General features: G+C 46.7%; 5 protein-coding genes across 5 annotated transcripts; 1 reads left to right on the top strand and 4 right to left on the bottom strand.

Annotated features, from left to right (window-relative positions):
- Window positions 1-212: 212 nt before the first annotated feature.
- Pmar_PMAR019105 (hypothetical protein) lies at window positions 213-471 on the bottom strand (the record flags this gene model as incomplete). The annotated part of the gene is made up of 1 exon (XM_002780160.1): window positions 213-471. A coding segment is annotated over one exon (259 nt), but the record flags the coding sequence as incomplete, so codon positions are not given.
- A 476-nt stretch (window positions 472-947) lies between these two features.
- On the bottom strand, window positions 948-1,945 carry Pmar_PMAR019104 (vacuolar protein sorting vps16, putative; the record flags this gene model as incomplete). The annotated part of the gene is made up of 1 exon (XM_002780159.1): window positions 948-1,945. A coding segment is annotated over one exon (998 nt), but the record flags the coding sequence as incomplete, so codon positions are not given.
- A 1,146-nt stretch (window positions 1,946-3,091) lies between these two features.
- On the bottom strand, window positions 3,092-4,088 carry Pmar_PMAR019103 (vesicle transport V-snare protein vti1a, putative; the record flags this gene model as incomplete). Its single annotated transcript, XM_002780158.1, has 3 exons — window positions 3,092-3,281; window positions 3,842-3,931; window positions 3,982-4,088. 3 exons carry the CDS (start codon window positions 4,086-4,088, stop codon window positions 3,092-3,094), a joined length of 387 nt encoding a protein of 128 aa, XP_002780204.1.
- Window positions 4,089-4,919: 831 nt separating this feature from the next.
- On the bottom strand, window positions 4,920-5,375 carry Pmar_PMAR019102 (hypothetical protein; the record flags this gene model as incomplete). Its single annotated transcript, XM_002780157.1, has 5 exons — window positions 4,920-4,929; window positions 4,977-5,018; window positions 5,071-5,148; window positions 5,198-5,266; window positions 5,314-5,375. 5 exons carry the CDS (start codon window positions 5,373-5,375, stop codon window positions 4,920-4,922), a joined length of 261 nt encoding a protein of 86 aa, XP_002780203.1.
- Window positions 5,376-8,325: 2,950 nt separating this feature from the next.
- Window positions 8,326-9,061, top strand: Pmar_PMAR019101 (20 kDa cyclophilin precursor, putative; the record flags this gene model as incomplete). Its single annotated transcript, XM_002780156.1, has 5 exons — window positions 8,326-8,428; window positions 8,518-8,648; window positions 8,694-8,786; window positions 8,827-8,906; window positions 8,950-9,061. The coding sequence occupies 5 exons, from the start codon at window positions 8,326-8,328 to the stop codon at window positions 9,059-9,061; spliced, it is 519 nt and encodes a 172-aa protein (XP_002780202.1).
- Between the last annotated feature and the right edge of the window lie 3,859 nt (window positions 9,062-12,920).

Raw genomic sequence — 12,920 nt, 5'->3', positions numbered from 1 at the left:
TGCGCAACTGGCGCGGTAATCGCCGTCCGCAGAGCCACCATGACCGAATGCTGCGCCACCGCAGAGGCCCCATGAAGAGCCCTCAAGACCATCTTAACGCCAACGTCCTCACCAATGATTCTACTCCCACCTCCATCCTGTCGCCAACGATTCAACACGAGAGAGGCCACCAAGTCCCTCCCAGCTGAGGTCAGGTCGCCTTCTTTGCATACACGTATAAGATCATTTGCCGCATCCTCCACATCAGCCGCACTGTAGATGACAGCACTGATGCATCTTTGAATGGAATCTGGGCTCCCCGCATCCACAGCTTTACGCAGGGCCATGGACACACTCCCAAGAGACAAGAGGAGCCCCACAACCTGCTCGCCACCGGCGGTGACTCCGCCAGTAGTCGCCTCAGCTGCCCCTTCGGGTTGCTGTTGACTCCGACCATCCAGTGAGAGGAGGAGTTGAGAGGCTACTGCCTGCCTATTATAGCGGACGCATATACGCGCCATGGCGGCTAGGGTGGTCGATGACGACCTCAGGGGATCTGCCGAGGACGCACCAACTGAGGCTGCGAGACACTGTTGAGGGAGGAATCTAAGGTCGAAGATGGTAAGATACAAAATAGGTCCGGTTGAGACCCCTACTTCATCTTCTCCATAATAGCGCTGAGTATTTCCCTATCGGTCATCCTCGCACTATCAGGCGAGGCCAGGAGAGCATCTACCCAATTTTCCACTGCTGATGAGGGATCGCAACCGAGCCACTCGGCGATTCTGAGAGCAATGAACATTTCCAAGATGGTGCCAGGAACTACCATAGGGATGTGTACACGTAAAAGTTTCGGAAAAAAATTCTCCTTGGTTTTTTTTTACACTTCTACCCCAAATCGTCCGAAAATGTTCCATAATGTAGCTGTGGGAACTCCCGAACTCAACCGCCAATCCTGCCATGCTCACCTAAACGCCAGCAGCTGCTGCCCTGGTCTAACTGCAACTCTCGCTACCACTCCCGATGGTGACAGCAATTTCACCTGTGTCACCGTAGCCGGCATATACACAGGAGCCTGTGCCAGTGCCGTGGTGACACGTATGTACGCAGCCGCAATAACAACAGCTTTCGAGATCGCCGGCATTCCCCCCGCCGTCGGAGTAGCCTGCAGGAACCTCCTCCCAAACTGAGCCGCCTTCATCAACCCCTCAACACGCTGTTGAGCCTCTCGCGTAATCGCCGGGGTCTCTGCCGTCGCCGCCTCGATACACCCCATCACAGCACGCTGTAGTTCCGCACTAGAATTGCTACCGCCCCTCAGTGAACGTACCGACAATTCCGAGCGAACATCTCCACTCTTAGCATAGCGCTCATACGCGTACGCCAGTGTCGCTGGTGGTGACGACTTCGTACCGCCAAACCCAAATACTGCCTCGGTAGCTGGGCTCACCCGCTGAATCAACAACGACTGATTCAAATCCAGTATACGCAGTGCGTCAGCTTCTGTGAGAATATGTATACCATTATCAAAGCTAAACGGAGGGTCTACCCAGTACTCTGCCGGATCAGTAGTGAAGGCTGGCGCAGTTCCTCCCAAGTAGAGACTATGACTGCCCCTGCGGCTATCAGTCACATAAACAGCCACCGCATCGTCACCACACCACTGTAGGCTCACTCTCGTACACGTCGACATCGGCGAGGCCGCATCCGCCACACTGCTGGGTACCGGGGGACAAAACGGGTCGGAATTTTGTGGCGCAGTGACGCTAGTAGTAGTAGGAGGAACTCGACGCTGTGCTGTTGCCACGTCACCAGGAGTGACCACCAGAGACCCACTTCCAGCAGCCGGGACGATGGGGATAGCCTCCGCAGATGGAGGGGGGACGGGCGGCTGATGATACTCAGGATTCAGATCGGGAGATGTGGGCAATATGCGGAATCGGCCGCAATCCGATAGCAGGGCAACCTGCAAGGATATAGGCTGAAAAACGTCACGCGCCACAAAATTACCATATGTCCCGAAAAACTTTTTGCCATAGAAATGACCACTCCCAGTGGTCTCCTAAAATCGTCATTAAATTCCTGCTTCGCTCCGCTTCCACTTTCTGGTATCGTCAACGCCCCCGTGAGTATTTCCTCCTGCCGACCGTTTTTGTCCAGTACCAACACCCTTCCTCTGCTGGCACCAACGCCCACCGCCCCTGCAGTATTGCTACTGTTCTCTCCCTCCTCCTCCTCAACACTGATGAGGCACCTCACATCGTTACTACTCTTACTAGGCCCCTCCAGGGGGAGTACACACACCGGTCGAGTTCGCGGTGGTAGTGAGCCCAGCAAAATCAAATTCATACCGTTTTTCCACCCAATGCACGCATGCACACGGCCAGCAGCAGTGACCAAAACCATGCCATCAGACGAAGTTCTAATAATTTCAACCCCGCCTTCCTCCCTCAGCAGCTTCTCCTGAGGTAGTGTATACCGATAGACAACCTCACCTGTGGTCGTGGTCGGGGACAGTAGCACCACGGTTAGATCAGAAGCGACCACCCCGAGTAAAATACTACTGCTACCACTCTCAGCAGTCGGGCTATGATCAACCCACTGCAGAGCTATAACGTCCCTAGTTGGTATAGGAATACACGATAAAAGGGTGCCTACACACTATAGTTGAAGAATCATTCAAACCGACGATCGAGATTCACCTGCGGCCGTGTAGATTCTTATAACAGCCCGGCTAGTGCTGTCCACTTCCTGCAGTGTCTTATCATTTCTGACCACCGCAAGGAGGCCTCCAAAAACGTCACTCGCCACAATATTCTTCTCAGTGAACATATCAGCCTTCCTAGCACCAGTCCACATGGAGCTGACCCCAATGCCCGGCTCCCCGATTCTTCCGTTCTCACCGCAAGCATACAACTCTCGAACACGATACCAACTGGAACGGCTGCTGCTCCCACCCAGAGGATACCAAAAATCTGTCGGTTTTACAGCGCCGCCAACTTCCGCGGGGTTAGCGGACATAAGAAAAAAAAGAGACTTCGCACCTATGAGTAATTCTCACGACTAAACGCAACTGCTGATAAATGGAAAATTATGAAATTTTTTACACTCTTTAACCAGCAATTTTCCGATAGAAAATATACAATATTGCGAGGCCAATGGCAATGGCGATGGCGGTGAGGACCATGCGATTAGCCATAGCTCGCCGCGCCATAGTACTGATGGTTCGGCGGGCTGTAGCCAGGTTGGAGTCGACCTCGTTGAGGCTGTTGCCCGTACGGGAAATCACTTCACGTTGTGACCTGTAGACGGCAAGGGCGTTTGAAAATCTTGGAGATATATATATACGTATACTGGGACCATGTTATGTATCACACATGAAACTCACATGAGCCTACTCTCAAGGGCTGTCCTGGTGGATAGCTACGTACATATGCCCCATCTTGTGATCAAGGGGTGGAGGAGGAAGCAGAGACCAAAACATGTTTTTATACGGATGATGAATGTGATGTTTATAGATATCTTATTTTTGAGGAGATTTCAACATAATTATGAACATATTTCTCAACGGCGAAGCAAACTCAAATTGACGTATAGAAAAAAGTTGACCCTTGAAAGCTATCTGTGGAGGGAAAGAAGTCATTTCCCTGGATAGAACCAGAGAGCTTTCATGGTGCATCATCCGAGAAACGACTTCGTGGGGACTGACTCTGGTTCTATCCAGGGAAATCACTTCCCTGAGGGAAGTTCCCTCCCTCCACAGATAGCTTTCACCCTTCAAAATTTCGGCGAACATCTTTTCCATTTCCGGAAGTATATTCCAAGTATTATCAAGCCTCCTTCCTACAATACCCGTTAATACCGTAAATCGGACATAACCCCAACAGCGATGTCCTCCGTCTCGAGAGCTGTCCTCTTCGCATCGCGTAGTTGACTAGAACTGTCGCGCAACCTAAAGAGATCACTAAAGCCTCGATAAACGGTAAATGAGTGTTTGGATACATCTCAGTGGAATCCATAAGCCTCTGCCTGTCTTCTTGCCGAGATCGTCCCTCCTCCATTCTACTACTGCCAGTGACGGAGTTGTTGTTGTAGCCTTGATTATTCATGGTGAGATAGCTCAACTGGTATCCGGGCACACTTGCATCGTAACGACCCCGGATCGATCCTAGCACATCATGTTGATCAACCCAACACTAAATATTCGAAAGAGTCCCCCAAGTTTGCTAAAGATACGACGCTGCTCACGAATGGCGATTAATTGGGCGCGCGCTTTTTGCAATGGTGTGAGAGATGTGCCCCGCGGGAAAATTTGAAACTATCTGAAGGACAAGGCCCTTCTACTTACCCTAATATTCGTACAATCACAGTGCGCTACTGAATATCGATTATCTATATGATAAAACATGATATCGATCATGCGTAGTACACAGTTGAAAATACCACTACTGAAGACAAGGAGCACCGCCTACCCCTCGTCGAGACCAACAGATGGAGTGCGACAGATCACGTTTGACTGACCGTCAAATCGGATATCACCCAAATGCTGCTCTCATAAACCAATTCGATTGGCAACTAAACAAATCACGGCACCCCTCGGAACGCGCGCGTGCTTCCACATATCAAAAAAGCCAACACGTAGCAACGATGCGATGCTACTGACTCGACTACACTGTTGAGAAATAACATCGATTTCCTCAGCTGAGCTTAGCATTTTTCAGCGCTATATTGTGAGAATATGCTAGGGTAGAAGTGGGAAAAAAACCAACAAAAATATCCCAAAATTTTCTCAAATCTCATTGTTGCCATCAATACCCATAGTTGATCGTGTGCACACTTTCCCACAGTGCTCGACTATGAATAGAACTCAACAAAAATAAATGGCAAAAATAAAAGTATCATCATAACGTGACATCCAACCACGCGTTTCCCTACGACGACTAAGGGTACCTAAACGATGAGAATTCACATATGAAGTTTATTTACACGCAACTTACCATCCCTTGTCGCCTCCTGAACGCAGAGGATCCCAAAAGTATCTGAGAAAAGTTCAGAGATGGACCTCCCAGAACCGTGGGGAGGAAGACCTACAGCGAGCGTTTCGATACGTTCCAAATTCCAAGTGTCATCGCTTCCTTATACGGATCATCGAACCAGCCAAATAGATACCTGACAAGACGCGATCAAATCGCCATCTTGAGACTGCGCAATAACCTACCACATGAGACTGGGGTACAGGGCGATTTGGAAGGGCAGCATGCGGTGGTAGACTTGCCTCCAACCCCACCTGACAAGAGGAGTTATGAAGAGGAATTGAGGAGGGGTCGTTGGTACTTCTTCCTGGCGGCAAACTGCTCGGTCATACCCCATAACCTGTGATACACTGCGAGGGTCATTGAAGTGCACCAAAGTCAGCAGCTCAAGAACGACTTCGCCCACGAGACGAAGATGTAAGACGATAAAAAAGCTGCACGGAGAATGGCTGCTCTCTGTGAGAACCGGGATGAACACGCGTGCAAGATGCGTCTTTGAAAATTTCGCGCACGCCACAAAAATGGCGCGCCCTACAACATGGTGTAAACCGAAACAGCTTCACAAGTGAGCAACGCGCCTCTATCGACCACAATAAGGACGTACTACTGATCACACTATGTTGAGATGATGATGAAACTACTACCCATCAGTTGATACTAATCAATAGCATTCGGTGAAGAGTGTGGCCAACGTATGCGTGCAATACAGTAGATAATACTTGAGCGAGCTCAACATATAACAAGTCGATACAACGCAAGATCGGTGTAAAATAATTAGAAAACAACGATACAATCACCATGCTTCGCTCCGCTAAGGATTAGAATCCCCACTGGATGTACTCAATACCCTGCCCTTTGAGATCACTAATTATCGCCTCCTGACGCGTTTTGTGATCGACTAACAAAGAGGTCCCGAAAAGCAACGATTCTCATCTTCACTTACAGCCTTTGATTTTCCTCACAATTTTGCCGTGCCACTCAATAGCCACCCACTTCACTCTGCTGGGTAGTACTCTCGAGTCAAGGAGCTCCCGGACTACTGTGTACATGAAAAACGACAGCCCCAGGGATCGAACCCGAGACCTCCCGAATGCCAAACCCCAAACTACTCCGCTCCCTCTATATCGACTTTGAGGAAAACTTGCTGACGATAACCGTCCAGCACAACTCTTCTGATCCATTCAATGAAATCCACAACGCAACCATCCGTTTTCCATTCACCTGCACCCATGCATCATTTCTGACATTTCAATATCCATTTTCAAGCACCCAGGTTCGATTCCCACAGACCTTGTTTTCTCTCCATAGATTGTCGATCATACAAGCTAGTCCCGACCGACCGGTCCTTTCTTGCCTCCTCATCCTTCCTATCAGCTCTGTCGTGTACTGTCGAATCATGAAAGTATCTGTTAAACCATGGCATCCTCTCGAAGAGGTCACAACAAGATCATTGATAATGTTAATGAGTATATATATAATGGAGTTTCCCGTTTTTCGTGAAGTGGCGTCGTAAAACTCGGTGAAAAACGCGATATTCGTGGCCTGTAGTAGTCGTGAAATGTGTTTTTCGCTAGTGTTTTTCACATCACTAGGGTAGTGAAACTCCAAGGATATGTCTATCTGTACGATAATATTCCTAATAATCTACGGTAATGATAAAATACTAGTAATAATAGTAATACTACATAATAACATAATACATAAACATAATACTTCCTAATAATAGTAAATATAATACTGTATAGATGATAATGATTTCATATCAATTTATTAACATATTTTATCTTATAACACACCCCAATGCAAATGAGTGATACAAATACTCCGAAAATGGAAATCTCCTCAATTTCTTCACCAACTTGAATGATCAGGATGGAGTCTTTTCGAGGGCCGATTTTCACTCCAATACGCAGATGGGAATTCATCATTTCGGTACAACAAGTTCCAGCAGAATTTCCCATTCTGTGCCAAGAAATTTGAGCGTCGTTTTTCAGCGGAAAATTACAGTTCTGAAATTTAAAATGAAATTTCGTAAAATTTAATTATACACCTTACGGGGTTTCACCTTAGGGGGAGTTGAATCCCTAGTACCCGATGCTCTTAGTAGTGTTCCACGCTCCAGCCAAGATAACCTCACACACTGCCAAGTCGCTGTAAGATGCGCATCGAGCCTTAAGTTCGTCTTCCCATAACGGGTTGAGGTCGAACAGATATACTTCCCATTCGCCCAAATTAATATCACCCTGAAGAAAATCAAAAAATATCAGTGCAGTAGCCACTTATATTTTACTGAGCATTTCGAACTCCCAGTCTGCCGATGGAAGATTTATACATTCTCATATTTCTGCAGAATAGGAAGTCCGATAGTGACGAAGTTTAACAAAAGATCTGTTTCTTTCACTCGATTCTAGTAAAAAAAGCCACAATTTTCATTGGTATCATCAATTTCACAGAAAAACTTTTCTTCGAAGTTAAATGTCTAAATTCCCCCCACGAACGGACGGGTGAAGCAGAACTGACCTCGGCTAAAGTGCTCGGTGCGAAATCATTAAAGAAGTACTTGAGTGAAGATCCATCGTTGGCACCAAGGTCTATATAAACCTTCTTCCCACGATAGCCACCCGTGTCCCCCGAGGGGCCGATCAAAGCACGTTGGCTGCACTCATCGAGAAGAGTATCTTGAGGTTCATCTTGGTAAGATACAAAATAGGTCAGGTTGAGGCTCGTTGGCACTCTCAAAACAGTGCTCCAAGTTGGTCTACGATAATTCCATAGCACATAGAGTCCAGCAACAAGACTCAACAATGCAGTGAGAGGCGATACTGCCGACGTCAAGTTACCAGACATAATAACGAGAAGAACCGGGCAAATAATCTCTCTGCGGCTTCCACTCGATCAATGCATCGCTCCGCTAAGTTTCGATTTCATGTTTCACATTTTGTTCCAAAAAATCTTGAACGCATTACTCTGGTTTAACTGGTTTAGGTTGATGAGCGTTTCACTCGTTACTCGTATAATATACCATGTCAGACTTCGTGTAAAATAAAAATTACTTTACAAGAGCGGTCTTGAAGAATCTCGGGAGCGCATGTATTGAACAGAACAGAATTGGAGTGTTGGGGAGGCGTTTAGAATTAATAAGTGGGAAGCAACGACACTGAGAGTATGTAATAAGAAGTTGAAAATGTGAGATTTTGACACACGATTATATCCACGTAGCTTTACAATATTAATTTGCAAAACGGTTTTGGAAGGTGCTCCTCTCGAGTTCGAACTTGATCTTGTCCAGTTCGGTGTAATCGATATCATCAGTATGTTTCACAGGGGCCTTCTACACCTAGCCAGGCCTCGAGTGTTCTTCGATGTCAAGATCGGCAAGGCCCCAGCTGGAAGGGTGGAGTTCATGCTCTTCAACGGTGAGTATCTTCCTTTTCGAAACGAAGATACTCTCTGCACGCATGCACATCGATTAGATTCGGTCATTACACTCCCATAGTAGTCTCAGATGTTTGTCCACTGACTGCCGAGAACTTCCGAGCTCTTTGCACCGGAGAGAAAGGCCTCGGTGCATCGAATAAGCCCCTGTTTTACAAGGACTCTCGCATGCATCGTATTATACCCAAATTCATGATACAGGTTAGTTCGGTCTTCTCTAAGGCTCCTCTGATGTATTCTTTTCAGGGCGGTGATTTCACCAAAGGCAACGGCACCGGCGGGGAGTCCATCTACGGTTTCCAATTCCGAGACGAAAATTTCGACTTGAGACATAACGAGGTAAACTCTACTCCTTTCCCACTCTAGTTTGTCTCCTCAGCCATTCCTGCTCTCTATGGCCAACGCCGGTCCCAACACCAATGGCAGTCAGTTCTTCATCACCACTGTACCCTGCCCTTGGTAACACTGTTTTCATCGTTTCCAATCGAGGATGTGTTTTCAGGTTGGACGGCAAACATACCGTTTTCGGCAAGGTCGTGGCTGGTACTGACGTAGTGAAGAAAATGGAGTCCGTAGGCACCAATCGTGAGTATCTTATGTTCCTCCGTGTATGATACAAAGTATGTCCAGAAGGTTCCCCTCGAGAAGATGTGGTTATCACCGATTGTGGAGAATTGAAAGAGTGAAGGCATCATGTCTTTCGTCGTTTCTGTTTTGCTCTATGCGAATTTGGTTCAGTATGGGAAAGTATGCACACGGTCAACTACATAGTCGAAAATTTCGGAAAGTTTTCGCAAATTTCTAAACACATTTACCCAAGTTCGCATACAACCTCCTCGATTAAGTTAGAAAGTTGCTGAGTGCAGCTGAGGGAAGCGAATATATATTCCTCCAACACTTGGTAAACTCGACGAAAAATGCATCGTACAACAACTACATGAAGAACACCAACATCATTTTATGCGTTTCATTATGTCATTATATTAGTAAGTTTAATACGTCTTTCATGTTTTCTTTATACGTCTCGCTTCTTCCAAATTCGCTTTCCAGTTTCTCCACTTGTCCTTTTCGTGTGTCCCTTTTACAATTTTTCGCTGGAAATTTTCCACAATTTCTACCATTTTCACCATATTTTTTCGATGAAATGACCATATCCATTCTGCCCTGCCCTTGTATTTCACATACCCTTCATGTGGGTGGGCCAATATGATCTTTGCGGCTTTTAGACAACCGTCGTTATCAATAGGAAGGCTCTTCAACTTTTCAATAGCATCACCCGTGAGATCTCCCAATGGAAAAATCTCTTCGAAAAATTCCCAATCTTCCAATACGTCCTTTGCCTCCCCTCTGGCCCACACTCTTGTGTTATTATAAGCGACCAGTACGTCAACATACCCGAGAGCTCGTGAACTGAAAAGAAACAGAATTGAATCAGAAGCTCTGCAAGGAGGAACTCACAAATGAGCTCGTTGATTGCGTTTAGTATCCATGTAGGTGGTTAAAGTAACTCCAGTAGGCGGATCGATGGCGAAGCGAAACTCCTTGACGCCGAGGACCATGTGTGGTTCATGAAGCTTGAACTCCTCCTCGATTATACCGCAATGTGTTTTACCAGCAAAGGAGCTTACCTGAATCGGGGATGTACGCGGTAGAAATCATCAGTAACCTCACCTTGAGTGTTTCATACGCGTATAACAGGCGGGGCTCATCGTAGGAGGCTTGAGAGACACTCAGGAGGACGAAGGGTAGGAGTTGTTGAAACATGCAAAGCAACGCAACGCTGAGCGAATCAGGGAGTTTCCATTCTGCGCTGTTGGCTACGCGCTCGCCCATAAAATGGTCCCACCAGGCGCCTGCTCATGCCCGCCCCTAAATTTCTCGCCGCGCCCCTAAATTCCTCAACCCGCCCCTAAAGTACTCAAACCGCCCCTAAATTACTCATGCTTGCCCCTAACCATTTTCTTCGGTGTACGACCACTATACGTGCTTTCTAGGACTATTGACCAGTGTCCACATATTAGGTAGAGTCTACGTTGACTTTCCGTCATGCCAAGGAAGTTGAGAGCGCCAAATCGCTCCCATCCTAGATCTTTGGGGCACGTGGATATGATATTCGAGACACCGAAGTTCAGCAATCATTGACATTGACGGTCAAATTCCGTCCACGCTCCCCCACTCTATAGTTCACAGAATCTGGGTGTATACTTGAACTGTATCAGAATAGCCACGGATATGATATTCGAGACACCGAAGTTCAGCAATCATTGACATTGACGGTCAAATTCCGTCCACGCTCCCCCACTCTATAGTTCACAGAATCTGGGTGTATACTTGAACTGTATCAGAATAGCCACGGATATGATATTCGAGACACCGAAGTTCAGCAATCGTTGACATTGACGGTCAAATTCCGTCCACGCTCCCCAATTCTATAGTTCACAGAATCTGGGTGTATACTTGAACTGTATCAGAATAGCCACGGATATGATATTCGAGACACCGAAGTTCAGCAATCGTTGACATTGACGGTCAAATTCCGTCCACGCTCCCCCACTCTATAGTTCACAGAATCTGGGTGTATACTTGAACTGTATCAGAATAGCCACGGATATGATATTCGAGACACCAAAGTTCAGCAATCGTTGACATTGACGGTCAAATTCCGTCCACGCTCCCCCACTCTATAGTTCACAGAATCTGGGTGTATACTTGAACTGTATCAGAATAGCCACGGATATGATATTCGAGACACCGAAGTTCAGCAATCGTTGACATTGACGGTCAAATTCCGTCCACGCTCCCCCACTCTATAGTTCACAGAATCTGGGTGTATACTTGAACTGTATCAGAATAGCCACGGATATGATATTCGAGACACCGAAGTTCAGCAATCGTTGACATTGACGGTCAAATTCCGTCCACGCTCCCCCACTCTATAGTTCACAGAATCTGGGTGTATACTTGAACTGTATCAGAATAGCCACGGATATGATATTCGAGACACCGAAGTTCAGCAATCGTTGACATTGACGGTCAAATTCCGTCCACGCTCCCCCACTCTATAGTTCACAGAATCTGGGTGTATACTTGAACTGTATCAGAATAGCCACGGATATGATATTCGAGACACTGAAGTTCAGCAATCATTGACATTGACGGTCAAATTCCGTCCACGCTCCCCCACTCTATAGTTCACAGAATCTGGGTGTATACTTGAACTGTATGGGAATAGCCACGGATATGATATTCGAGACACCGAAGTTCAGCAATCATTGACATTGACGGTCAAATTCCGCCCACGCTCCCCCATTCTTTAGTTCACAGAATCTGGGTGTATACTTGAACTGTATCAGAATAGCCACGGATATGATATTCGAGACACCGAAGTTCAGCAATCGTTGACATTGACGGTCAAATTCCGTCCACGCTCCCCCATTCTATAGTTCACAGAATCTGGGTGTATACTTGAACTGTATCAGAATAGCCACGGATATGATATTCGAGACACCGAAGTTCAGCAATCGTTGACATTGACGGTCAAATCCCGTCCACGCTCCCCCATTCTTTAGTTCACAGAATCTGGGTGTATGCTTGAACTGTATCAGAATAGCCACGGATATGATATTCGAGACACCGAAGTTCAGCAATCGTTGACATTGACGGTCAAATTCCGTCCACGCTCCCCCACTCTATAGTTCACAGAATCTGGGTGTATACTTGAACTTTATCAGAATAGCCACGGATATGATATTCGAGACACTGAAGTTCAGCAATCGTTGATATTGACGGTCAAATTCCGTCTACGCTCCCCCACTCTATAGTTCACAGAATCTGGGTGTATACTTGAACTTTATCAGAATAGCCACGGATATGATATTCGAGACACTGAAGTTCAGCAATCGTTGATATTGACGGTCAAACTCCATCCACGCTACCCCACTCTATAGTTCACAGAATCTGGGTGTATACTTGAACTTTATCAGAATAGCCACGGATATGATATTCGAGACACTGAAGTTCAGCAATCGTTGATATTGACGGTCAAATTCCGTCCACGCTCCCCCACTCTATAGTTCACAGAATCTGGGTGTATACTTGAACTGTATGGGAATAGCCACGAGACTCGCAGTGCGAGTCATCATCAAGCAGTTACGTTACTATCTAGAAGACCGTTTCAGCATTTGCTAATTCGGTTGACCACTAAGTAGCTTAAGGGCGACAGGCATTATCTGCGGGGCGGCATAAAGTCACGACCGTGAAGCATTGCCAGTGACCACCCGCTGACTTGCAAGGCACACATCGGCGGCCAACTTATACATATCCTCTCACTGAAGAAACAATTTATCGCATATCTCCAACCTCTACCCCAGATTCAGATTCACCGTTCACTTTGGTGGGATAGTTCAATTAGAACGGTTCCAGAACCAAGTAAACGCCCCAGAACAGAGCGTTTACTCTGTCTTAGCTACTCTA

Source organism: Perkinsus marinus, assembly GCF_000006405.1.
Source record: "Perkinsus marinus ATCC 50983 genomic scaffold scf_1104296944428, whole genome shotgun sequence".
In the NCBI taxonomy this organism is placed as follows: domain Eukaryota; phylum Perkinsozoa; order Perkinsida; family Perkinsidae; genus Perkinsus; species Perkinsus marinus.
The sequence above is the reverse complement of the archived record's forward strand: the minus strand, read 5'-3'. Positions and strand labels throughout refer to the sequence as shown.